General features: G+C 36.7%; 1 protein-coding gene across 1 annotated transcript in view; it reads right to left on the bottom strand.

Moving 5' to 3' along the window:
• Nucleotides 1-384: 384 nt before the first annotated feature.
• Nucleotides 385-27,607, bottom strand: part of ADAMTS8 (ADAM metallopeptidase with thrombospondin type 1 motif 8) — a 65,831-nt gene continuing 38,608 nt past the window's right edge. Inside the window, exons 5-9 of the mRNA XM_053691504.1 lie at nt 21,033-21,331; nt 20,280-20,463; nt 18,116-18,288; nt 8,056-8,231; nt 385-1,882 (exon numbers count right to left, since the gene is read on the bottom strand). Coding sequence (XP_053547479.1) covers nt 1,147-1,882; nt 8,056-8,231; nt 18,116-18,288; nt 20,280-20,463; nt 21,033-21,331 — 1,568 coding nt within the window. The 3' untranslated portion in view covers nt 385-1,146. The remainder of the gene's footprint in view (nt 1,883-8,055; nt 8,232-18,115; nt 18,289-20,279; nt 20,464-21,032; nt 21,332-27,607) is intronic.

Raw genomic sequence — 27,607 nt, 5'->3', positions numbered from 1 at the left:
TTCTAACAGGAACTGAAAAGCTCACAATTTCAGAATGGAATTACAGGCAAGGAGGACAAAATAAATAATGAAAGTATATTGCAGAGTTGTTTTATTATATACAATTTATAATTATATATTACCATCTCAAAGTGTTTAATGTCCCTTTAATATCACCTGCAACCAATGGTGTTTTTTCTAATAGAAATCTTTAATTCCATAATACTGATGTCAAGATAATATTTTACTGATTTCTGTGTTTCCCATGATCTTACCCAGTGACAAGCTGCTAACGCGTTTTATGCTTTAGTATTAATTCCTTGAGCAATCAGGCAGGACGTCAGATAAAACCTGGAGCTAACACAGGGGATTATAATAACAAAAAGAAAGAAAAGAAACACATGATAACATTGCAGGGCCAAAAAACACCCCAAATACTTGTTGGTTTTATAGATGTTCTTTTTTACACAATTAATACAGAGTAATTAAAAAATGACACAATGTTTCGTATTATAGCAGAGCACCTGCTAAGAGCTTATGAAGCTCACCACATATGCAAAAGATGCAATAAATGAAAAAAATGCATTGCAGCAATACAAAATGTTAAGTTTTGTTTCATAGTGAGGTAGATGTCTAGTCTGTATCTGAAACACAAGTTATGTTTCCGTTCTGTTGTTAGTCTTTAATGCAGAGCTAGGCCCTGCTTGTCACTTAGTGCACAGTTGACTCAATTGTTGCTGATTGGGAATTGTCAAATAGCAGAAGTGTTGTATCCTCCTGGTCAGTTAGATGCAGCACAGAGTGGATTCTGCGTTTCCGATGCCCTTCAGTAATGCACTGAGCCTTTCAGAGCAAAACATTTATGGTCCAACCAAAGTAAAACAAATAAAGCCAAATCCCCTTTAAGAAAAGATCACAGATAGAAAACATATTTCTTATAAAAAATGTCTACCATTTCTTATTTTGTAACTTTAAATAGTTGTTGGTTGATCTAGGTGAATGCTCTATGACCCACACAGAATGAAATAGCATTCATCTCCTTCCACTACTGAGTGCACCATTTGTCAATTGTCATGCTCTAACTAAAGTCTCCATCAGCAACAATAGGTTTAATATTAGTAGCTGCCTTTCTGGTAAGTGCCCCTAAACACATAAGTACTGATAGTCTCAGCATTCCTTCAGCATACAGGGGGTAACTGCTTCTGTTGGACGTTTTCCTGGGTCACACTTATTTGAGTCTGTCTCTTTTCCTGCATAGTCTATACAAAATACCCTCTGTGTCCGCACACCTTCTCCACAGCTATGAGAACAGGGTGACCAACTCCCTACTCTCCAAATAGGACAGGGTAAATCCCCACAAGGTCGAACATCTTCAGGCCTAAGTTCCTGAGAGCAGTGGTCAGAAGAACCACCGTCCATGTCTCTGCATTCTACTGTCCGCCTTTGCCATCCAAAACCACAGCTCTTGGAACAGGGAGCCCAATCTCCCAAAAACCACTGAGAAGTTAAAAGTGGTCTAAGGAAGTGATGGGATATTTTTTCTTTTGGCTTTGGTCTTTCATAGGACAAGTTCTTTGGGATGAAGAATGTATACTTCACTTTTGGTGGAACAGCTTCTCCAACAACACAGAGGAGCTGTATTATCAGCGTTTCAGGAAGAGGGTAAATGCTCTGTATTCTCTCCAGTGTAGTCATGGAGCCGCTGTATTTTAAGATGGTCCCTCTTAAATGTAAATCTTGCTCCATGGAGGATACAGCAAAGTCCCCATTCAGCAGATAGCTTCCATCCATTCTCTTGATTGCTAGGTAAATGCTGTCATGTGAGATACCCCGGTGGCTGCGCTGCTTGATGTCAATGTTTGTAGCTCCAGCTGGTATGTGGACAATGTCAGTATATCCGTACCTGCATATAAATATAATAGAAACCATTGTAAGTAGGAACTCAAATAGTCGGTGCATTTAAGCCACATTCTAGTGCACAAATTACACGCCCATATTAGTTAGGGAATGTACTGTAACTTCTGCATTGCCCTAACCTAGTTAGCTGTGATCTAGACCAGTGATTTTCAACCTTTTTTTTGCCGTGGCACAATTTTTTACATTAAAAAATCCTGCGGCACACCACCATCCCAAAATTTTACAAAAATCACACATTGTATATATAAAAGTTATATCACAAAAGGCAAGCACTTGCTGGTATTTTTTCAAACAACAGTATTTACTTACAACAAATCAGTGAACGTTTTTGGGCATCCGCCCATCCTCAGGCATGTCAGAGGACGGGCGGATGCCCGAAAACGTTCATTGATTTGCTGTACAGTAAATACTGTTGTTTGAAAAAATACAAGCGAGTGCTTGCCTTTTGTGAAATAACGTCTCTATGTACGGATTAGGTGAGCACCCTGGGAGTTGGTACGTTATGGGTGTGCTGGGTTCTCCTGGACTATGGTATATATAGTCATCTCACTCAAAATAAAAAAAACGTCCCAGAATAAAAAACAAGCAAGATTTTAAAAAAAATATCTCACTGTTGTCAGTCTGCCACGGCACACCTGAGGATCTCTAACGGCACACTGGTTGAAAAACCCTGATCTAGATTACGAGTGGAGCGATATTGATTGCCCGCAACAACATTGTTTTTTTTTATGGTTATTTGCATGCAAGCAACTGTTTTTTTCATGACCATTTGCATGCAAGTTAAATTCTGCTCATATTGTTGAAAGTAAATGCAAATGTTTGAGCGCAAATGCGATTTACACTAGAATGATTACTGCAATTTCAGAGCTCTGGTTAGCACTTACGCAAGTCAAAAAAGTGTCACAAAACAGATCAAAAATAGATTTAAAAGTACAGTTACACTCATACTAACACCATTTAATAAAAATGATTAAAGGGACAGTAAACACCAGAATTTTTATTTAAAAATCTAGATAATCCCTTTATTACCCATTACCCAGTTTTGCATAACCAACACAGTTATAATAATATAATTTTTGCCTCTGTGATTACCTTGTATCTATGCCTCTGCAAACTGCCCCCTTATTTCAGTTCTTTTGACAGACATGCACTTTTAGCCAATCAGTGCTGACTCCTTCACGTGCCTGAGCTCAATGTTATCTATATGAAACACATGAACTAACACCCTCTAGTGGTGAAAAACTGTCAAAATGCTTTTCGATTAGAGGCAGTCTTCATGGTCTAAGAAATTAGCAAATGAATCTCCTAGATTTAGCTTTCAACTAAGAATACCAAGAGAACAAAGCAAAAATGGTAATAAAAGTAAATTGGAAAGTTGTTTAAAATTACATGCCCTATTTAAACCATGAAAGATTTTTTTTTACTTTACTGTCCCTTTAAAGGGATATTAAATCCAACTTTTTTCTTCATGATTCAGATAGAGTATGCAGTTTCATGCAACTTACTAATTTATTCCTATTATCAATTTGTCTTTATTTAAAAAGTAGAAATGCAAGCTTAAAAGCTGGCCCATTTTTGGTTCAGCACCCTGGCTAGCGCTTGCTGATTGGTGACTACATTTAGCCACCAATAAGCAAGTGCAACCCAGTTTCTAAACCAAAAACGGGCCGACTCTTAAGCTTTCAGTCCTGCTTTGCAAATAAAGATACTAAGAGAAGGAAGAAAAAATAATAATAGGAATACATTAGAAAGTTGCTTAAAATGGCATGCTCTATCTCAATCATGAAAATTTAATTTTGACTTTAGTGTTCCTTTAAAAAAACCAAATTGCAATAAAAAGTTCTAAAGGCTCAAAGATATGAGGTCTCAGGTGTTAGAGAAAAAAAAAGTCTGCAAAGGGCTTTAACATAGAGATACATATATATATTATATACACATATGTAAAGATGATTGTCCCATGTTAGTGCTAACAAACTAACAGCTAGATTACGAGTTGTGCGTTAGGGTAAAATAAACAGCGTTAAGAGGTCCTAACGCTGCTTTTTTACGAGTCTTGCTTGTTTAGGTGTACCGCACACTTCTTTTGCCTTACCGCAAAACGACTTACATAAACTTCGTAAAGTCCTTTTTCTATGGGACTTCCATAGCCCCGGTATTACGAGTCTGTCCTGGGAGGCCAAAAAGTGAGCGGTACACCCTAGTAATAATGAGTTTTATGGTACAACGCCGTAACATAAAACTCATAACTAAAGTGCTAAAAAGTACACTAACACCCATAAACCACCTATTAACCCCTAAACCGAGGCCCTCCCGCATCGCAAATACTATAATAAAATTATTAACCCCTAATCTGCCGCTCCGGACACCGCCGCCACCTACATTATATTTATGAACCCCTAATCTGCTGCCTCCAACATCGCCGACACCTACATTATATTTATTAACCCCTAATCTGCCGCCCCCAATGTCGCCGCAACCTACCTACACTTTTTAACCCCTAATCTGCCGCCCCCAACGTCGCCGCCACTATAATAAACATATTAACCCCATAAACCGCCACACTCCTGCCTCGCAAACATTAGTTAAATATTATTAACCCCTAATCTGCCATCCCTAACATCACCGCCACCTACCTATATTTATTAACCCCTAAACTACCGCCCCCAATGTCACCGCCACTATATTAAAGTTATTAACCCCTAAATCTAAGTCTAACCCTAAACCTAACACCCATTAACTTAAATATAATTTAAATAAATCTAAATAAATATTCCTATCATTAACTAAATAATTCCTATTTAAAACTAAATACCTGTAAAATAAACCCTAAGCTAGCTACAATATAAATAATAGCTACAATGTATCTAGCTTAGGGTTTATTTTTATTTTACAGGCAAGTTTGTATTTATTTTAACTAGGTAGAATAGTTATTAAATAGATATTAACTATTTAATAACTACCTAGCTAAAATAAATACAAAAGTACCTGTAAAATAAATCTAACCTAAGTTACAACAACACCTAACACTACACTATAATTAAATAAATTAACTAAATTAAATTAGCTAAAGTACAAAAAAAACAAACACTAAATTACAGAAAATAATAAACAAATTACAGATATTTAAACTAATTACACCTAATCTTATAGCCCTATTAAAATAAAAAAGCCCCCCAAAATAAAAAAAAACCCTAGCCTAAACTAAACTACCAATAGCCCTTAAAAGGGCCTTTTGCGGGGCATTGCCCCAAAGTAATCAGCTCTTTTACCTGTAAAAAAAAAATACAAACAACCCCCCCAACAGTAAAACCCACCACCCACACAACCAACCCCCGAAATAAAAGCCTAACTAAAAAAACCTAAGCTCCCCATTACCCTGAAAAGGGCAGTTAGCTCTTTTGCAAGCCCAAAGTCCCTAACCTAAAAATAAAACCCTCCCAATACACCCTTAAAAAAACCTAACACTAACCCTCTGAAGATCGACTTACCAGGCGAAGTCTTCATCCAAGCCGGGCCGAAGTCCTCAATGAAGCCGGGAGAAGTCTTCATCCAAGTCGGGCGAAGTGGTCCTCCAGACAGGCAGAAGTCTTCATCCAGACGGCATCTTCTATCTTCATCCATCTGGCACGGAGTGGGTCCATCTTCAAGACATCCGACGCGGAGCATCCTCTTCATCCGATGACTAAAGCTGAATGAAGGTACCTTTAATTGACGTTATCCAAGATGGTGTCCCTTAGATTCCGATTGGCTGATAGAATTCTATCAGCCAATCGGAATTAAGGTAGAAAAAATCCTATTGGCTGATGCAATCACCCAATAGGATTGAAGTTCAATCTTATTGGCTGATCCAAACAGCCAATAGGATTGAGCTCGCATTCTATTGGCTGTTCCAGTCAGCCAATAGAATGTGAGCTCAATCCTATTGGCTGATTGGATCAGCCAATAGGATTGAACTTCAATCCTATTGGCTGATTGCATCAGCCAATAGGATTTTTTCTATCTTAATTCCGATTGGCTAATAGAATTCTATCAGCCAATCAGAATCTAAGGGACGCCATATTGGATGACGTCACTTAAAGGTACCTTCATTCAGCTTTAGTCGTCGGATGAAGAGGATGCTCCGCGTCGGATGTCTTGAAGATGGACCCGCTCCGCGCCAGATGGATGAAGATAGAAGATGCCGTCTGGATGAAGACTTCTACCCATCTGGAGGACCACTTCGCCCGGCTTGGATGAAGACTTCTCCCGGCTTCATTGAGGACTTCGGCCTGGCTTGGATGAAGACTTCTCCCGGTAAGTCGATCTTCAGGGGGTTAGTGTTAGGTTTTTTTTAAGAGTGTATTGGGTGGGTTTTATTTTTAGGTTAGGGACTTTGGGCCTGCAAAAGAGCTAACTGCCCTTTTAAGGGCAATGCCCATCCAAATGCCCTTTTCAGGGCAATAGGGAGTTTAGTTTTTTTAGTTAGGCTTTTATTTGGGGGGTTGGTTGTGTGGGTGGTGGGTTTTTCTGTTGGGGGGGGGGTTGTCTGTATTTTTTTTACAGGTAAAAGAGTTGATTACTTTGGGGCAATGCCCCGCAAAAGCCCCTTTTAAGGGCTATTGATAGTTTAGTTTAGGCTAGGGTTTTTTTTATGTTGGGGGGGCTTTTTTATTTTAATAGGGCTATTAGATTAGGTGTAATTAGTTTAAATATCTGTAATTTGTTTATTATTTTCTTAATTTAGTGTTTTGTTTTTTTGTATATTAGCTAATTTAATTTAATTTAGGTAAATGTATTTAATTTAGTTAATTTATTTAATTATAGTGTAGTGTTAGTTGTTATTGTAACTTAGGTTAGGTTTTATTTTACAGGTACTTTTGTATTTATTATAGCTAGGTAGTTATTAAATAGTTAATAACTATTTAATAACTATTCTACCTAGTTAAAATAAATACAAACTTTCCTGTAAAATAAAAATAAACCCTAAGATAGCTACAATGTAACTATTAGCTATATTGTAGCTAGCTTAGGGTTTATTTTACAGGTAAGTATTTAGTTTTAAATAGGAATAACTTATTTAATGATTAATTAAGGAATATTTATTTAGATTTATTGTAATTATATTTAAGTTAGGGGGTGTTAGGGTTAGGGTTAGACTTAGGTTTAGGGGTTAATAAGTTTAATATAGTGGCGGCGATGTTGGGGGCGGCAGATTAGGGTTTAATAAATGTAGGTAGGTTGCGGCGACATTATGACGGCAGATTAGGGGTTAATAAATATAATGTAGGTGTCAGCGATGTTGGGGGCAGCAGATTAGGGGTTCATAAGTATAATGTAGGTGACGGTGGTGTCCGGAGCGGCAGATTAGAGTTTAATAATATAATGTAGGTGTCGGGGATGTCGGGGGTGGCAGATTAGGGGTTAATAAGTGTAAGATTAGGGGTGTTTAGACTCGGGTTCATGTTAGGGTGTTAGGTGTAGACATAAATTTAATTTCCCCATAGGAATAAATGGGGCTGCGTTAAGGAGTTTTACACTGCTTTTTTGAAGTGTTAGCCTTTTTTTCAGCCAGCTCTCCCTGTTGATTCCTATGGGGAAATCGTGCACGAGTACGTACGACCAGCTCACCGCTTACTTAAGCAGCGCTGGTATTGGAGTGCGGTAATGAGCAAAATTTTGCTCAACGCTCACTTCTTGTCTTTTAACGACGGGTTTGAAAACTTGTAATACCAGCACTGTAGGTAAGTGAGCGGTGAGGGAAAACTGCTCGTTAGCACCGCACAGCCTCTAACGCAAAACTCGTAATCTGGGCCTTAGATAATATATTGATCAATACACTTTGAAAAAATAAAAATAACTACCTTAAAAAAGATAAGAAATTTTAAAATTTCTTATCTTTTTTAAGGTAGTTATTTTTATTTTTTCTATTTTCACTTGTGGAGACAGGGGTTCTCCATTACCTACTGGCATATTGGTATTTTAGAAAATCCTGCGCAGGGTTACACACAATTTTATCTAACCTTCAATACACTTTGAGCACTGAAATATTTTCTGTTGTATGAATAAGGGCTACGTGTTGTAACCCACTTCGGCAGTCACAGGATAAAAAAAGAATATCATACCCGTGGCAGAAGAATTTATTTTACATAAAGAATACTGAAACTGTAAAGAGTTTCTTACTTGGACTTGTTGAGGGATCCAGATATTTTCTTGCAACTCATTCCATTCCCACCACACACAGCGCACTTGTCCAGTTTCTTGGAGGAGCCTAAGATGTGGTCACATCCTGCCTTGATGCACTGACCTTGCACACAGACAGATAGGGTTTCAGGCCCGCACAACGTGCCGTCCAGCACCTGCCCCACAGAAACACAAGGGATATGAGATGGATACAGAAACATATGTTACAGTAGGTAAGATTTAATAAATATTATGCTTTAGGTGTCTTCTCCAAATAGTTTTACCATTGATAGATGAAAAATAACCCCATTTAAAGGCACATTGGGGGAAAACATATTAGTATCTTCTGACTCTAAAACCTGTATTTGTTCCCAAAAAAAACGTCCAAAGATTATATCAAATTTAAAGGGATTGAAAGGTTAAAATTGAAATGTGAATGGGGTGCATTTAAAATCTTAAATAGAAGCATTTTTTTGCAATATACTTCTAGTAAAAGTTATAACTGTTTTTCAGTGAAGTCAGTAGAAAGTATGATATAAATTGCAAATTAGAGAGATATATAAATGGCAAGGTTAGCTTTGTGAATCCTGCCTTGTGCTCTTTCAGTTTTCAGGACTGGAAAATGCACAATTGTCAGAATTAAAGGGACATAAGCTTTTCAATGAAGGATATCAAGAGTTCAAAGCAAATTAGATAATAGAAGAACTTTGGAAAGTTGTTTAAAATGTTATGCTCTAGGAGGAAGAGGAGGAGTCTGTGCATAGATTGTGTTGTGCAGGCTTTTTCCCCCTGCAGTTTATCCAATGGCGGCTTTCTCGAGCCAAGAACCCTAACGGTCAAGGGACAATTCTGCAGCCGGTTTAGACACCCCCTGAGAGGCCTCCTACATCGTAAAGCTTCCAACTACGCTGTGAAAGAACTTTCCAACCCGGAGATAGACACAGATTGCTGTGCGCAAGTTTCTCCACGGGTTAAGAACCATATAGGTCTACCCCCCTCGCATCCTTCCATCGTGCAGGGGGCAGACAGTCAGATCGGATAGCATCAAGCTAACAACCTATTGGTGAGCGAAATAAGCTGACCCGCACTCACCCCAAATACGTCCTTGATATTACATCCTGGGCTGATCCTGCGCCAGATTTTTCTGATACATCGGAGGCACTTGTGGACCCTGCCCCGCTGACTGCCCTCCCCACCCACCGATGCTGCATGTGGGGAGCTGACAGTAGTGCTGACAGTAATGCGGGTTTGACAGGGACCGAGGAGCCGGATCCACTCTCCTTGACACTGGTTTTTCCTCCCCACCGATGTTGCGAGGAGGAGCTAGCTGCCACTGACGCGGAACCAGAGAGAGCAGGAGGTAGTTTGGGCACAACTGAGTCGTTTGGATCTTTTCTTTTCATTGCAGCATAACAACCACATTGCGAAATCTCGAAAGCTGCAGCAGGTCAACACTATCGACAGTGTAGAGGTAAATTTTCCTCTGCTCCTAAGCGAATTGGACACAGGTCAGCTCTTGCAGAAATACATCATTGGAGGGGTGAGTGTGAGGCAGTTCCTGAGCTGACTAGATCTACTAATATAATATAATCTGTAAAAAATCTGAACAGGCTTGGGTATATTGAGGCTTTTCTCCTCCTCGTCTCTGTTTTTGTTGACTTATTAAGCAGAAGAACACTTCCTGATAGCCCTATTTGAAATCGTTACAATAGGGTTAAACATACACACCATAAAAATTATATAACTTGCTTTCTAAATAAGAGCAAAAGAACTTTAAGTGATTAGAACTTCAAGTGATTTGAGAGTCAATTATGAAAGCGTTGGACCTTTGAAAATCCCATTACAGGAACTCTGTGAACCCTTATCTCTGCATCTTTGTATGCTGGCAAGAAAACGCTTCTGCTTGCTCCTGAACTTTTTGTTGCTTTTTTTTTTTTTTCTAAACTTGATTATTGTTTAATTCTTAAAGCTGTTCTACTGCTCATATTACCTTTGCAAATAACCATTTGCTTTTCATGAACAATTGAGCATAGAAATGTTACATTTTTTGCTTTGCTAATATACCAAAGTCTTATTACTAACTTGATAAGAGATATATGAGAAGCCCTATGGTTACAAGTAACAAAAAATAATTATATCAGACCTATAATTCAATGCCAATGGAAATCTTAGGCTAAGCTTCTAACATCTGGAGATTATAGAGAGAACTTCTCATTTATGGGGAATGGTAAATAAAAGTATACTTTAATTTAAAGAAAATATATAGCTTTCTAGGCTCTCTGAAGGCATTAATATAATTGGCAGGTGAAATATTCCTTTCTAAAGCCTAGATTTATTTCTCTTCTTAAATATTTAAGGAAGTCTATATCAGCAACACTTTTTTTTCTTTTCTTCTCCTTGCCTAAATTCAAATATAAAGGGGATACCCACATATTTTTTAGGAATTAAATTTCCAGTGGCGCTATCTCATGTGTTAATTCAGATTTAAAGGGAAGGAGAAAGGAGAAAGATCATTACATAATGTCTATTTCTGAAATCTTGTTAAATTTGGACCCTCAATTATTTATAGAAAATCTTGTTTTGTAAAAGTCTCTAACTCTGCGGGGTGAAATATTATCAAGACCCTGGTAACAGAGGCGTAACTAGAAACCACAGGGCCCAGGTGCAAGAATCTAAGAAGGGCCCCACCCAAAAAAAAGTGAAATTTGATACATCTCTTTTTTTTTTTTACTTTTAACACAGAAAAAAAATGTGAATCAGATTACATGTCTGCAAAAGGAGGTACCCTGTGCCCACAGTCTGTGAGATGGTCTGACCCCCTATTACTGTATATAGTGACACTGTTTAACCAGTACTGTTTATAGTGAGTCAGTGACACAGTCTATAATCTGTCGGTGAGATGGCTGGCCTGACCCTACCCGCCCCAGTACTTTATAAAGTGACCACAGTAGTCTGTGACATGGTCCAGCCCCCCGTACTGTATATAGTGGTACTGTATAAACTGACACTGTTTCCCCTCTGCCCCCCCCCCCATGCTGTAATAACAAGGTCTGTAATTTGCTTGTTCCACAAAAATACACACATAGTCACATACACACATACATATACACACACATACATACACACACACACACACACACACACACACATACACACATACATTCACATACACACACACACACATACACACACACATACATACACACACACACACACACACACACATACATTCACATACACACACACACACACACACACACACATACACACACACACACACACACACATACATACATACACACACACACACACACACACATACACACACACATACATACATACACACACACACATACATACATACACACACACACACATACACACACATACACATAAACACCAATGGGTAAAACAGAAACACTAACCCCTGTATTCAGAAACACTAGTGAAGCATCGTGTCACACTCACATGATATCAGTGCAGGCAGTGGCAGGTCAACGTTTTTTATTGTAACCCCCTGTAGTTTCGCCCCTGCCTGGTAAATATATTACAGATGTATGAGGTATGGGAATATTCCCATAAGCTTCTCAGAAATTTGGGTCTCAGTTGTAATACTATCTGTGATAGCTTAACACTAACAAACCAGGTTTAGGCTTGAATAATTGAAACTGAGCTGCTTTCCTGTGGAGCCTAGCCTAATTATTGTTTTGTAGATATATATAGGAATATCATCCTAACAAAGGTTTTTCTTTTTTGTCTCTATATAACCTAAGGTTCAGGTAAAACATTAGATAGGCAATAGCACTTGGGGTGCTTCGGCTTTGAACTCCTGCGGGTGAATAATTTGGCTAGTATTGGCTGCCATATTCTGGTTTTAATTCACTCACAATATTACATAGGGGGTTTCCCCCTTCTTTTCTTTGGTTTGCTCTTTTTTTCAGTTAGAATAATAGATAAAGAATTTTCTTTTTCTTTTCTCTCACCCCTTTTTTTTCCTTTTCTCCCCGCACATTGATCCACCCACTTGGATTTTTCTCCGACTTTCTACAATCGTAATAATTCGCACTACTTTTTATGGATAAGTACATCACCTCACCATCCTTCACTTCCAAAAACAATCCAGGTATGGCGGCTAAGAATAGGGAACGCAGGAATAAGAATCCTTCAGAGATCTCCGCAGAGGCCCAGACCCCAATAAACTCTCAAAATTCCCTGATCCTCAAGCCTTAGTATCCAATATATTAGAAGCAATATCTCCCAAGTTTGATCTTTTAAAAAATGAAATCAAGCAAGATATTCAACTACTAAGATAAGACAATTTTCCAAAAGGCTCCAGGAAGCAGAACAAAGAATTTCAGATCTAGAAGACATAACAAACATCTATATTCCCAAGATTGAGGGTAACCAAAGTGAGATATCTAAAATCCAGGCTACGGTAGATGACTTAGAAAATAGATCGAAAAGGAATAACCTTAGAATTATTGGGTATCCAGAATCGCCTAACCAAGAAGATCTAATAAAATTTATGACACACACGCTGCCCTAAATACTAAATATGCCTCCACCCCAGGTTCCTGTTCTTATTGAAAGAGTCCAAAGATTGGGGAGATCTGGGGTCAGCTTCGTTAACCTGGCTAAACCCAGACCAATTATTGCAAGGTTCCTGAATTTTCAGTACAAAATGCTGTTTTTACAATATTATTGCAAAAATCAACCTATTTATCATAACGGCATTAAAATATTGCTTTTTCAAGATTTCTCTATTGAGACTTCCTCTAAAAGGAGGGAACTCTCCCCAATCTGTGGCCGAATGTTAAAAGCCGGGTGGCAGGCCACAGTTATCTACCCTGCCAGACTTAAATTGACACTTGGGGGCCAAATCTTCTTTTTCAATTCTCCAGAGGAGGCAGAGAAAAAGTTAATAGAGCATTGGATCAAATGATATTGATCTAGAGCTTAGATATGTTATGGTCCCAAATATCACCTTGATGTCAGTAACAGTTAAAGACATTCAAATAATGATTTATTTATTTTTCTCTTTCCCTCTTTCTCTTTTTCCCCTCCCCCTCTTCCACCCTTTTATTTATATATTCCTCCTACTTCTCCGGGTAATAATACATGAATAAAGATATTAGATTCACTTCCTGGAACATAGGGGGCATTGTCTCCCATATTAAACGAAAGACGATTTTAACACACCTTCAGAGACTTAATACCTCTATTGCCTTATTGCAGGAAACACACTTAAATACAGAAGAATCACTGAAGTTAAAAACTTCCTGGGTGGCAGAGATTCTGTTTACTCCTTCTCAAAATAGAAAAAAGGGTGTTGCTATTCTTTTAGGGAAGAAACTACCCTATGTTAAATTATTTACATTAACTGATCCTGGCAGTAGATATTTAATAGTAAAATTGAAAATTGCGCAGTCAATATATACTATCTGTAATCTTTATGCTTCTAATATAATTGATCCTGATTTTTGGGATTCTCTCCAGGCAAAAATCTTAAAGGTAGCAGAGGGTCACGTAATTTTAGATGGAGATTTTAATATGTCCCCTTGATACCCCTTAGACAGGCTCAGACATGGAGCATATCAAAAGAAAACCAAAAAAGAAACAGAAACAAAATTATTTAACACTATTTCTCAAAATCTTGCAGTCAGAGATATATGAAGAGTACAGAACCCAGACACCAGGAACTACACTTGCTATTCAAAAGTATCTAAATCATTGTCAAGAATTGATCTCATGCTAACAAGTAAGTCTTCATAATATCAGTGCCAAAGCATCAATTTCAGAAATCTGTATCTCGGATCACGCCCCCATAATGCTGGATATCCCAAGTGCTAATGATTACTCAAGAGGATTTAGTTTTTTTTTATCCAAAATATCTTAGTAAAAATCTAAAATTCCGAAACTGGTTAAAAGATAAAATGGAGGAATTTTTTCAATTTAATAGTGGTTCAGTTCCTAGTCTCCCGATCATCTTTTTCTTTTCTCTCACCCCTTTTTTTTCCTTTTCTCCCCGCACATTGATCCACCCACTTGGATTTTTCTCCGACTAAAATTTTGATCCTACCTAAAATTCTTTACATATTGCAAAATCTTCCTATTTTGTTGAAGTCATATGATATTAAGAACTTCAATACTGCACTTTGTTGTTTTATATGGCAGTCAAGGAAACCCAGAATATCTCTTCAGAAACTATCTCTCCCTAGGAAATTTGCTGGCCTTGCTCTACCTGATCTATACCTCTATAATTTAGTTTTTCTTGGACGGATTGCTGCTGATTGGATCGGAGAGACAGACCATTTTACAGATACTGGACTAGAGTCCAATATGATATACCCATTTTTGCCAGCTTCCTTGCTTCGTGTCCCTTTCCACTCAATCCCTAAGCAGGTGAAATTGCTTAAAACAATATCCACGATAATTCAGGCATGGAGTAGGATTGGAGCACGGGTTGAAGTAAATATTCATATACCTAGATATCAAACTTTTTTAGGAAACCCAGAATATCAAGAGGGAACACAATCTTTACTACTGCAGAATTGGCTTAGACAAGGGCTTTATTTGGTATCCCAGCTCTTTAATCTAGAGTCAGGTAATATTAAATCTTTTGAAGAGCTGAGACAAGAGTTTAATATTAACAATCACAATTTCTTTGCATACTTGCAAGCTACACATTATACAGTGCAGTTAGCCAGTAAATTTCCCTGGAGCTGGTCATGGGGAAAGCTTGATAACTGGCCAATTTTGATAAAAGCAGGCAATCTCTCTATTTCTTCTTGGTACTCCTATCTCGTTTCACATAAGGGAGGATTTAACTTGGAGAATTTAGCCCAAAAATTGACAAATCTGACATCTAGTAGTATTGGCCAAGAGCTCCATGTGACACGCTCCCTATCTTCACTTTCCTGTGCTACTATAGCTGAGACTTGGAGGGAATCCCATATAAAATGAATACATCAAACTTATTACACCCCAGATAGAGGTTACAGATGGTATAATAAAAACTTCAATAAATGCCCAAAATGCAGCTTATTAGCCGCAGATATAATACATATGATTTGGGCTTGTCCTAAACTACAACAATTCTGGAACAAAATAGAATTTTGGCTACGTAAAGTGCTGAAAACAACGCCCTGTGAGCTCACATTGACAGATGTTATCTTTGTGATAAATAGTAACTCAGCTTCAGAAGATTCTAGGCTGGTAAATTTAATTATTCTAGCAGCTAGAAATTTGATCTTCAAGAAATGGAAGAGCAAATATATTCCCTCATTGTTTGAAGTAAAGAATTATCTTAAAAAAACAATACTTAGTTGAACAGTTAGCCACAGATTTGAGTGCAGATCGAGAAATAATACTTTTTTTTAAAAACAAATTGGCTAAATTTATAAAAATATTTCCACTTAGTGAAATTAGTCACTTGACCATTTAGAAACACTGAAATAGTTTTACTAGGTATTTGGTAGTTAGATGGAGGAATGCATATACATATATTTTATTTTTATACTCTTCTTGCATATTTCTAAGCTTCTTTAAAGGGAGGGAAGAGGGAGAGGAATGAGGGTTTCCGATTAATTTTTAATTTTTTTTTTAAATCTCTTTTCTTTAATGATTTTTTGCCCACTTTTTTAAGATTAATCACTGATCTTAGCGATAACCATACTATAAATTATTAGTCTTTTGTTGCTATCAGTTTATAAATATAAAAACCTCCAACAATGTATTTAGTAAAGTTCATGAGCAATTGGCTCAGGATATTTATTTAAATGATTGACTTTGCGATACTAATGTAACTTTCAGCTTATTGTGGCTTATATGGATTTGTGTGAAATTAACATAGTGCTGTTCTTTGTTTTGCAAGACATTGTTTCTTTTATTTGAATGTCACTACTATTTTTGATCGCATTGTTGGTATAAAATAAAATAAAATATATATTAAAAAAAAAATTATGCTCTATCTGAATCATGAAATATTTGTTTTTAGTTTATTGTGATTACTGTCTCTTTAACTGAAAACTGAGATTTCTGAGAACTGGAAATACAAGAGTGCAGCTTTATCAAGGCTAACCCCGCCACATATATATCCCTAATTGGCCTCAGCAGATAACAGAACTGCAAGACAATGCACATTTACTAACATAATGTTAGTGGTTAGATTTGTCTCCTCCAGTAACAAGTCCATATGGATAAAACTGCAGAAAACAAAATTGTTTTTTAAATGTTTAAACCTTACTGATTTGTTATTCTGTGGCAAGGCAACAAAATATTATACTTACAAGCTGTGTAGCATCTATTTAATGGTGTTTAAAAAATACTCCTATTTATATACTGTTTCTCAAATAACTTAAATATCCTTGATGAGGAAGGTAAAGTTGTGTCTGCCTTTCATTTAATTATACTACATGAAGATATATTGATGTCATTTTTAAGGTGATGCAATACATGCAGGTGCGTAAGCATTTTGTTATAATTGGAACATCCTGATACTGACATAATACAGACTCATCTGTGAATGGCAAAAACTCTAGAATATGATCCAATCTATATGCAGCCTTCTTTATTCACTGTATATTTTTTTCCAGATGTTTATAGAATTAACTGTAAGCTGTTCAGTGTTCATGTTACCATCTCTCTCTCTCTTACAGTCTGCGGGAACTGATATTACACAGAAACATCATTTCATGTATTAGAAGTGAATTGTTTTATGTCTGATATTAATGCACATCTGTTAGAGGATTCTAAGAATGTTTCAATACCAAAGCTTTTGTTTTATTTATTTACAGCTGTAAAGACTTTAAGGATGTGAATTCATCTGATGACCATAACAGATTATATTACCAGCAACCTTATCAGAAATCTTTGACTATCACAGAGTTGATTCATTCTGCAAATAGTCTATTTTGTCATTTACATTAGTAACTGCACCTATTAAAATATTGTGCTCCTCATAAATATGACTTCATACAAATACACTGAAACTTTAAGACGTAAACAATTCTGCTGTCTTAGACCAAATTGAATGCAAAAAATGTCAGCAATGCTGTGTATAGTTTTACACTTGTATCTAATGCTTTAAAAATAAATGCCTTAAAGGGACAGTCCACACTAAAATTGTTATTGTTTAAGATAACCCCTTTACTACCCATTCCCCAGCTTTGCACAACCAACCTTGTTATATTAATAAACTTTATAACATTCAAACCTCTAAATTTCTGCCTGTTTCTAAGCCACTATAGACGGCCTCTTAATCACATGCTTTTTTATTAGCGTATCACAACAGGAGACTGCTAGTTCATGTGATCCATATAGATAACATTGTGTTCATGCCCAAGAAGTTATTTAAGAGTTAGCACAACACAGTACTAAATGCAAGTCAATAGATAATAAATACAAAGTGATCAGGGGGCTGCCAGAAGATGCTTAGATACATAGGCAAAAAATATATTAATATTACTGTGTTGGTTGTGCAAAACTGGGGAATGGGTTCTAAAGGGGTTATCTACCTTTTAAAACAATAACAGTTCTATTGTAGACTGTCCCTTTAATTAATACTATAGCAATTTTAAGGAATCAAGCTACATGTTATCAATCACAATACTGTGGACTACTGAAAGAAAAAGACAGTTACATAAATCCTCAAAAAGTTCATTATTAGAGATGATTTATTGATGATATATTCACAAGAGACTTTGGGGCCTATTTATTAAAGGTCTTGCGGACCTGATCCGACAGTGCGGATCAGGTCCGCAAGACCTCGCTGAATGCGGAGAGCAATACGCTCTCCGCATTTAACATTGCACCAGCAGCTCACGAGAGCTGCTGGTGGAACGCCGCACCCTGCTGACTCGCGGCCAATCAGCCGCCAGTAGAGAGGTGTCAATCAACCCGATTGTACTCGATCGGGTTGATTTCCGGCGATTCCTGTCCGCCTCATCAGAGCACTGGTGAAGACTCGCCAGAAACACGGGCCCACAAGCTCCGTTCGGAGCTTGATAAATGGGCCCCTTTACCTTTTAGTTCTGTAAAAATAACCAAGTACATATCTTACCTTAGACTGGAAGACTTTAAACTCACTCCTGCCCCGTGCTCGGCAAAATAACTTGCAGCGATCCCGTGGGAATACGCCAGAGTACTTGGGAATCCATTCAATAAGGTTTCCCTCTCTATCAGTAAAATTATAGCTGTTGTATTTTGCACACTGTTGCTCTCTGAAGCTCTGCTCTGGGGAAGAAAAGCAAAACATAATTTATAGAAATAATTAAAAGACATTTTTAATAAATATGAGAAACCTATTGTACAAAAATAAATCTCTACAAGTCTGCACGCCCTTCGCTTTATATTTACGCACTCACATTCTATAATACGCTTGGCGTATTTCAAATTTATTTAGTCTCTACATATTTGTATTAAGAGAGACATTGTACAAATCTTTCTAAAAAGGTTATTTGAAAAAATAACAATAAATAAATAACCCAGTAAATATAATTTACTTCTATTATCAAATCTGTTTTGTCCCCCTGATATTCTGTGTTAAAGTGACACCTAGGTAGGCATCTGGAGCACTACATGACAGGAAATAGTGCTGCCCTCTAGTGTTCTTGAAAAAAGATAACATCCTTGCAAAACTGCTGCAATATAGTGCTCCATAAATAGGCCGGCTCCTAAGCATAAGTCCCTGCTTTGGAACAAAAGATACCAAAAGAACAAAGAAACATTTATTATAGAAGTAAATTAGAAAGTTGTTTAAAATCACATGCACTATCTGAATCATGAAAGAATAATTCTAGGTTTTATATCCCTTTAAACTGTAAAAAAAATTAAAGCAAAAATGGCATGTTTTGCAGTCCAAATACATACTACGTAAACAAAGTTGGATATGTTTACTGATAAAGCAATCACTGTGCAGAATGTTGCAGGTTTAATGTTTTGAATCACATTGATTCTACAGGAATCACACCAGCATTTCTGCCGGGAGTGGAATCCACACAGCAAAATAATGTCTGTACTTTGCAAATGTTTTTAATGCACATAATTCAACTTTTTATTACTAAATACATTTAAAGTTTAAAGGGACATGAAACCCAATTTTTTTCTTTCATGACTTAGATAGAGCAGGCAATTTTAAACAACTTTCTAATTTACTTCTTTTGTCTAATTTGCTTCATTCCCTTAATATCCTTTGCTGAAAAGCATATCTAAATAGGCTCAGTAGCTGCTGATTGGTGGCTGCACATGAATGACTTGTGTGATTGGCTCCCCCATGTGCATTGCTATTTCTTCAACAAAGGATATCTAAAGAATAAAGCAAATTATATAATAGAAGTAAATTGGATTGTTGTTTAAAATTGTATTCTCTTTGTGAATCATGAAAAAATGATTTGAATTATCATGAATTATTATTTGGGTTTAATGTACCATTTTAATTTAGCTTAAGCTCTGCTATTGTTTAATCTTAAAAATATATTAAACAGTCTGCTTCATTGTTGTAATTAAAAAACACTAAGCAGTGGCTTATACTTTATATAAATCATTGCAATATGGATTATTCATCATTTTGAAAGTATTTTACCTTTTATTTACTTTTTAACTTCATTCGTGCAGTGTCATTTACTTCCTGTCACAGCCCTACAAAGAGTCTGGGATCTCTACAGGAAGGTATTCTAGCATCATACATCTTCTAGAGTAACTTGAGCTGGCTTAGTGTTTAGTGAATGCTAGAATAGCAGTAAGTCTGTTATTGCTCATGCTCAGAAGAGTCAAAAGATATCTGCTCTCTTATCTACCTAAGGGAAGTAACTACAATGAGGTAGTCTAAGTGCTAATTTTGCAATACAATAAGTAGCTTGTTTGCTGCTATTAGCCACTAATAAGCAAGCGTAACCCAGGTTCTAAACCAAAAATGGGCCAGCTCCAAAGCTTTACATTCCTGCTTTTTGAATAAAGAAACCAATAGAACAAAGAAAAATGATGATAGGAGTAAATTAGAAAGTTGCTTAAAACTGCATGCTCTATCCGAATCAAGAAAGAAAAACTTTTGGGTTTAGTGTCCCTTTAAGGTACATAATTTAAACCTATGTAAAGAAATATTACTTTTATTTTTGTTACTTAGCATGATAAAAATATGAGCCACAAGTTTCCTCTTGCATGATTGTTAATCTCTCGCAATATGATTTAATTTAAAGGGTCAATGACTTGTGCTGGTAAAGACTCACCCTGGGGAAGGCATTCGCGTGTATTACAAGACTCGTACATTGCCCTCTGTCCTTTGCAGTATTTTCCTCCATTCTGTGGCTCCGGATTGTTGCACTCCCGGTATGAGAAATGTACACCACCCCCACAGCTACGTGAGCACTCTCCCCAGTCACTCCAGCTGCCCCAGTTCCCGTCCACTGGCATCTGAATGATACAAATGAAGCATTCTTTAGAGTAGGTGTAGATTAGTATGCTTAATTATGTACAGAGTATCTGACTATGCACTCTGGACAAGCTATAATATCTCAATGCACTTATATGTAAAAAGAAAACAATATATATATTTATCCATATCCATATCAGCCAATTACAGCATGACCTGTGACTTGATGCACAAGAGTCTATAGCTAATAATTAGCTGCTCCGCTATATAAACTGAAAAGAGAGCGTGGGACTGGATTCATTACTTACATTTTTTTTTTTAAATTTGTTCCTGTATCTAAAGCATCTTTTTTTTTTTTTTTTTTACCAAGACATAAAAAAATAAAGTCACAAAAACGTGAAAAGAAACATATTTATAAAAACTTGATGTAGAAACTTTGGCAAAATACCCCCTCCCCAATTGTACTGGGATGTTTTTAGAAGTACAATGAGGGAATATTACAGTTAACAAGGGAATTGGGTAAATAAATAACTGAGTTAATCAACAATGAATAAAAGGAAGTCATGGTACATATTTTACTAATCACAAGCAGGAGCAGCAGTAAACGTACTTTAGGCTTCAAAACGTCATTTTCCTCCAGACAGGCACCATCCAAACAGACCCGACGTACACCACAGACAGTACCATCTGCCCAATGTAGACTTCCATTCTTTGTATGACAAACATGCTCGCCCACAACACGGCACCATAGCTGGGCACATATATCTTCTTGTCTGGTGTTGGGACAGTGGATGAATCCTTCCCCAAAAACTTGTCTGCATTGGCTGTCCAGGTTGTATTGGTTAGATGTTCCTGGCAGGTCCACCGGAAGCTCCATAGAATTAGAGGGCGCATCTAATAGACAGTCTCCTAATGCAGAAGAGTAAAAGATGGAAAACTTAAATCCACTAGTGATATATTATCAATAATAATTAACAACCTGTATGAATTTTATACAAAAGAGAGCAATTAAATGTTATGGTTTAATATGCATGTTTAGCCTTCAACTCTACATAGCTATATAACAAAATGAAATATATTTATATTTAATACAAACAATTGTAAAACTTTTATTATGAAATGGAACACAATTTGGTGAATACATCAGCCACTCTGTTGAAATACATCTTCACTGGAAAATATCTAAAGACATTGTTTAACTTGTTAAACAAACAAAAGATAATGCGTGTCTGCTTTTGAGTGCTCAGCTAATGCAGAGTTCCAAATGAATACCCATAAAACATGGTGAATAATTATTAATAATACTAAATTAAGGGGTCCTGGTTAAGATGGATAGAACTGCATTGCAAATGGCTGTGTGATCTCAAAAAATTGTCATTTATTTTGTGTTCTAATGGAGGTACGGAGTATAAATACAGTTACAGAAAGCACCCATTGAATTTAAAGGTATATGAAACCCAAAAATGTTCTTTTGTGATTCAGACAGAGCATAACATTTTTTAAAAAGTTTCCAATTTACTTCTATTATACAATTTGCTTTGTTTGCATGATAGTCTTTGTTGAAGAGATACCTACGTAGGCATCTGAAGCACTGCATGGTGCGGCCCTTTTGAACTCTTGCAAATGGATAACATTCTTGTAAATCTGCTGTGCTCCAGAAATGGGCCAACTCCTAAGCTTACGTTTGCAATACACAATACCAAGAGAACATAGAAAAAGTTATAACAGAATTAAAAAGGTGTTTAAAATGGTATGCTCTATCTGAATCATGAAGCTAACGTTAAGCTTTTTGTGCTTGTCGGGTTCCGCTGGTATTACAAGCTGGTATATAAAGTTGCATTACAAGTTGCAAATAAACTTATTTTGTGCTAGCGGTAACCCGAAAAGCCCAAAAATCCTAAACTGAGTTTTCGCGTGCGCATGCATGTATTCATCCATAGAAATCAATGGAGACAAAAAGTGGGGAAAAAAACCTAACACCTTACTCGCGCAAATGACCTCACATTTTCACATTCCCCATAGAAGTCAGTGGAAAAAAAAAAAGTAAAAAAAACCCCCACCTTTCATTCTATTGGCTGATTTGAATTTGAAGATTAAAATCAGCCTATAGGAATGCAAGGGTACCCCTATCTAAAAGGGGTACCTCGCATTCCCTATTCAGTGTGCGGCTGGAGACCGAATGAAGAGGAGCTCTGTGTTGAAGTTCTGAAGAGGAGGACCGACGTCACCGCCGAGGTGCAGTTAGAAGATGCTGTGATGAAGTTAGAAGTTGCCGTGATGAAGTTAGAAGATGGACCACCACTGGGATGAAGATGGAGGAAGATGGAGGAAAATGGAGTGCCGCCCATCTTCATCGGTGAGTATTATCTTTGGGGTTAGTGTTAGTTTTTTTTTATTTTTTGGGATGTTTTTTTTTTTTTATAGATCAGAGTTTTTATTTTTTTGGGCTGCAAAAGAGCTGAATGTCCGTTTAAGGGCAATGCCCATCCAAATGCCCTTTTAGGGCAATGGGTAATTTAGTGATTTTTAAGAAAGCTTTTTTTATTTGGGGGATGGGGGGTTGTAATGTTAGTGGGTTTTTCACAAAAAGAGTTGTTCTCTTTAGGGCAATGCCATACAAAAAAGTTTTTTTTTATTTTGGGGTTCTTTTTTTAAGGGTTATTAGAATAGGATTACATTTTTTATTTTTTTGGATAATTACTTTTTTTTATTTTCTGTAACTTTAGACTTTATTGCTTTCTGTAAATTTTAGACTATTATTTTTTGTAATGTTAGGATTTTTTTATTTTTTGCAATGTTAGGATTTTTTTATTTTTTATAATTCTATAATTTTTTAAAAGAAAGATTAGGTTTAATTTATTTTTACAGGTAAGTTTTTTTTTAAAGGTAGTTAAGATGTATTTTGTAATTTGTATGTGTTTTAATTTGTCTTAAGTAGTAGTTTATGACTGCGATGTGGGGGGCTGGAAGTTTAGGGGTTAATAGTGTAGTTTATTACTTTGCGATATGGAGGGCTGGAAGTTTAGGGGTTAATAGTGTAGTTTATGACTTTGCGATGTGGGGGGATGGCGGTTTAGGGGCTGTTTTATTTAGTGTTTGTGATGTGTACTTCAATAAAATTTGGAACTAGGGGTGCTGCTATTTTGTTTGTTTGTGTGTGTATTTACACATGTATACATTTATGTGTATACACATACATATATATATATGTAAATATATATATATATATATATATATATATATATATATATAAACACAGTCCAGCAATAGCACTCTCTGGATTTAAGTCACAGCAAACTTAATGTGAACGTTTTCGGAGCATTCACTCCTTCCTCAGACTGAGGAAGGAGTGAATGCTCCGAAAACGTTCACATTAAGTTTGCTGTGACTTAAATCCAGAGAGTGCTATTGCTGGACTGTGTTTATTGAGGATCTTATGCACCCTGGTACTTGTTTTATAGCGAGTGTAGTGTGCTTTTCCAAGAGTGAATTTACCTAAGAGTGAGCACTGATTGGCTAAATTGCAAGTCCGTCAAAAGAACTGAAATAAGGGGGCATTCTGCAGAGGCTTAGATACAAGGTAATCACAGCGGTAGAACGTGTATGTGTATTAGTATAACTGTATTGGTTATGCAAAACTGGGGAATGGGTAATTAAGGGATTATCTTTTAAAACAACAAACATGCTGGTGTTGACTGTCCCTTTAAAAGTTCTCAACTTGAAAAAATGTCCGCTTGGCTTTGTGGCATACGGGCAACGGACCCTGTTTTTCCACTACCCATATGTACCATTACAGGCTCAAGTAAGCTTGTAAGGCTGCCCCTTCTCTGGCGCAACTAATCATGAGAAGGGCCTGTCAATCACCCCGAGCAAGCCAGTTCAGGGTGATTTCTCTCCGCCAACTCAGAGATGGCGGAGATTATAAGAATCAGCGATCTGGTGACCGCTGCTTGTTACATAGCGGGAAGCAGGCTCACATGTGCGAACCTGCCCCGCAAGGGTTCTGGCAAAGCTAAGCTGCCTAGTAAAAAAAAACATGATTCAGATGGCGTGTACTACAAGTAAATGGGATAACCAGGCGCCAACAGACGGAGGCTAGGTGTGATGAGGTCACGGTAAAAGTCAACTTCGATTTTAATATAGCAAATAATTAAAATAACAAATAGTAAAACACTATGTTAGGATAAAAAGAATAATGGTAAAATCAGTATAACAGAATGTGACTTCTTATTCATGGATCCATGAAAATACAATACATTGAAAAGAGGTGGTAAGTCTAAATGAACATAGTACAGTGGGTGGCGTACATAAATAAAAACAATAAATACTAGTACTCTTTTTTTCAGCACCAAAGCACATTTTTTTCATATTTTGATTCATTTTTTATTTCATAGTTTGTTTCATTTTTTGGATACATTTGATTTGGAGTGCTTTTGGGACACAATTCCTGACTTATTATAAACACACTAAGAATACACTAAGGATTGGGACTGATTTTGCTCACACTTTTTCCACGGGATTTTTTTCATTTTGGATATTAATCTTCAATCTCAGACTACCTTAACAAGGATTTTTAGGACACTTTATCTATCTGGACACAAGTTGTTATTGTTATTTTTAACGTCAAAACCTGTTGTAGACTCAGCTCTAAACAGTATTTATTGTTTTTATTTATGTACGCCACCCACTGTACTATGTTCATTTAGACTTACCACCTCTTTTCAATGCATTTTATTTTCATGGATCCATGAATAAGAAGTCACATTCTGTTATACTGATTTTACCATTATTCTTTTTATCCTAACATAGTGTTTTACTATTTGTTATTTTAATTATTTGCTATATTAAAATCGAAGTTGACTTTTACCGTGACCTCATCACACCTAGCCTCCGTCTGTTGGCGCCTGGTTATCCCATTTACTTGTAGTTAAACTTCTTCTGGTGGAAGCTAGGTTTCACCCTCTTCCGGGCACATAGGTGTTAGTCGGCGCTAATGTAGAGAGACATATATTCGTCAGATGGCGTGTACAGTGTTTCTAAAAACTTTCCAGCTGACTTCTGTTATTAAATACTGAGGTACACTGAGGAGCATGCACATGTCTTCCTGCACAATACGGTAGCAATGTACAACAATGTTTGTAACAATGTAATACATAAAGTGCTCTAGACACGTGCACGCTCAAGTCTACCTCAGTATGTTCTCATAGAAAGTATACTACTAGATCAGGGTGAGTACATGTGATAATAGAAGTAAACCGGAATTTATTTTTTATTGTATTCTCTGTCTGAATCATAAAAGTGACTTCCATGTCCCTTTAACTTCACTTATACTTTGCATTAATTGTACATGAATCCCACATTTTTCTTTTGTGATACAGGCAGAAAATACAGTTTTTAACCACTTTCCAGTTTACTTCTATTATCAAATGTGCTTCATTCTCTTGGTATCCTTTATTGAAGGAGCAGCACGGCACTACTGGTAGCTAGCTGAATATATTGGGTGAGCCTATGACAAGAGGCATATATGTGCAGCCGCTAATCAGCAGCTAGCTGCCAGTAGTACATTTCTTCTCTTGAGCCTACCTAGATATGCTTTTCAACAAAGGATATCAAGAGAACAAAGCATATTTGATAAAACAGGTATATTGGAAAGTTGTTTAAAATAGTATATTCTATCATAATCATGAAAGTTTCATGGTGTTTCAATCTTGATGCTCCAGTCACACAAAGCATATGCCCATATGCCATTGTCATAACTAGCTTTTTAGGACGACTTGCGCAATCCTGAAACTGCATTCAAATTTATCTTTTTGTCTCCTTTGCATTCTGAGGTGGGCTTAATATTGTGCATGTATCTTGACCACTCTACCGTATGTATTATATCACTGCTGCCATATAGTGATCTAGACACATGCACACTCCTGAGTGAACCTCAGTATGCTCTCATAGAAAGTGGGGATTCCAGAAAAAAAGAAAAAAAATTGCACACAATCTCTGAAACATAATAGTTTAATTCTGAGTTTTATTTCCTATTCAAATAGGCAGAATTCTAACGTATAGCTTTGGTTTGTGTTCTAATTTTAAACACAAGTTCTGCTTTGCAGAAGAAAAAAAACTGCGTTTCTCTGAGCCAAATCTTCACTTAGCATGACACATGCCACATGTGGCTGGATTTGCTGCAAACCAACGCAGACATCCTGAGTATCAGTTTTACGTGACTACGCTTTGCTCATTTCTTCCAAAGTGTTAGAAACATAATGTTATATTTTTTACATAGGCTAGACAAATATTCAGCTGTGACGCAGTTAAAACTCAGGGGTGTTGTTTCAGATGACACAGAACACAGCGTTCTCAGCCCTTCAGGCTTTTGCTATATCCGTCAAGCTGTAGCAGACTTCAGCGTTCTGTGCTTATTATACAGTAATCACAGATTGTAGATTAGCTGCTATTGGGGGCCCATACACGTGAATTATTGAAACCTAACACACCTGAATTATACTACTTAAATGATCACAGGAAATAGAAAACAGACGTTAATAAATTAGGCCTCTTTTATGCTTGAAATAAGATAACGTGAAATGGCAGTGAAAAATATACACACTGGTTGATTAAGAGGACATGAAAATCAAAATAAAAAACTTTAATGATTCAGAGAGCGCGCACACTTTTAAAAAACATTTCAATTATTTTTTTCTATCAAACTGACCTCATTGACTTAGTCCTTAGCTAGTATCCACAAGCACATACTTAGGTAGGCTCTGGAGCATGCACGTAACTTGAGCACTAGATTAGTTCCTCAGTATGCTGTCATAGACAGGAGAGCTAAATATCAACAAAGGATACCAAGATTACAAAGTAAATTTGCTAACAGAATAAACTGCACGTTTTATCGGAATCATGAATAACGCATCATGTTCCATTAATAACTATTAAGTATTTCTTACCATTTGTCTATAGATTACTAATGGCGCACTGATGTTAGCACTAATTTTAGCACGGGCGCGATATTGCAATATTGCGACGGAGCTAACATGCAAGCATATTTTACCACAGAGCACAACCTAAATTTGTACTCGTCAGGTTAGCACAACTGAAGGGTTAGCGCCTAAAATAAATGCGCACCAAAGACAACATAAATACATTAAATTAAACTGTTACACTCATACATAAACTATATAATAAAAA

The sequence above is a fragment of the Bombina bombina genome, chromosome 8, assembly GCF_027579735.1.
Source record: "Bombina bombina isolate aBomBom1 chromosome 8, aBomBom1.pri, whole genome shotgun sequence".
NCBI lineage: Eukaryota > Metazoa > Chordata > Amphibia > Anura > Bombinatoridae > Bombina > Bombina bombina.
This window is presented reverse-complemented; position numbering and strand designations above follow the sequence as displayed.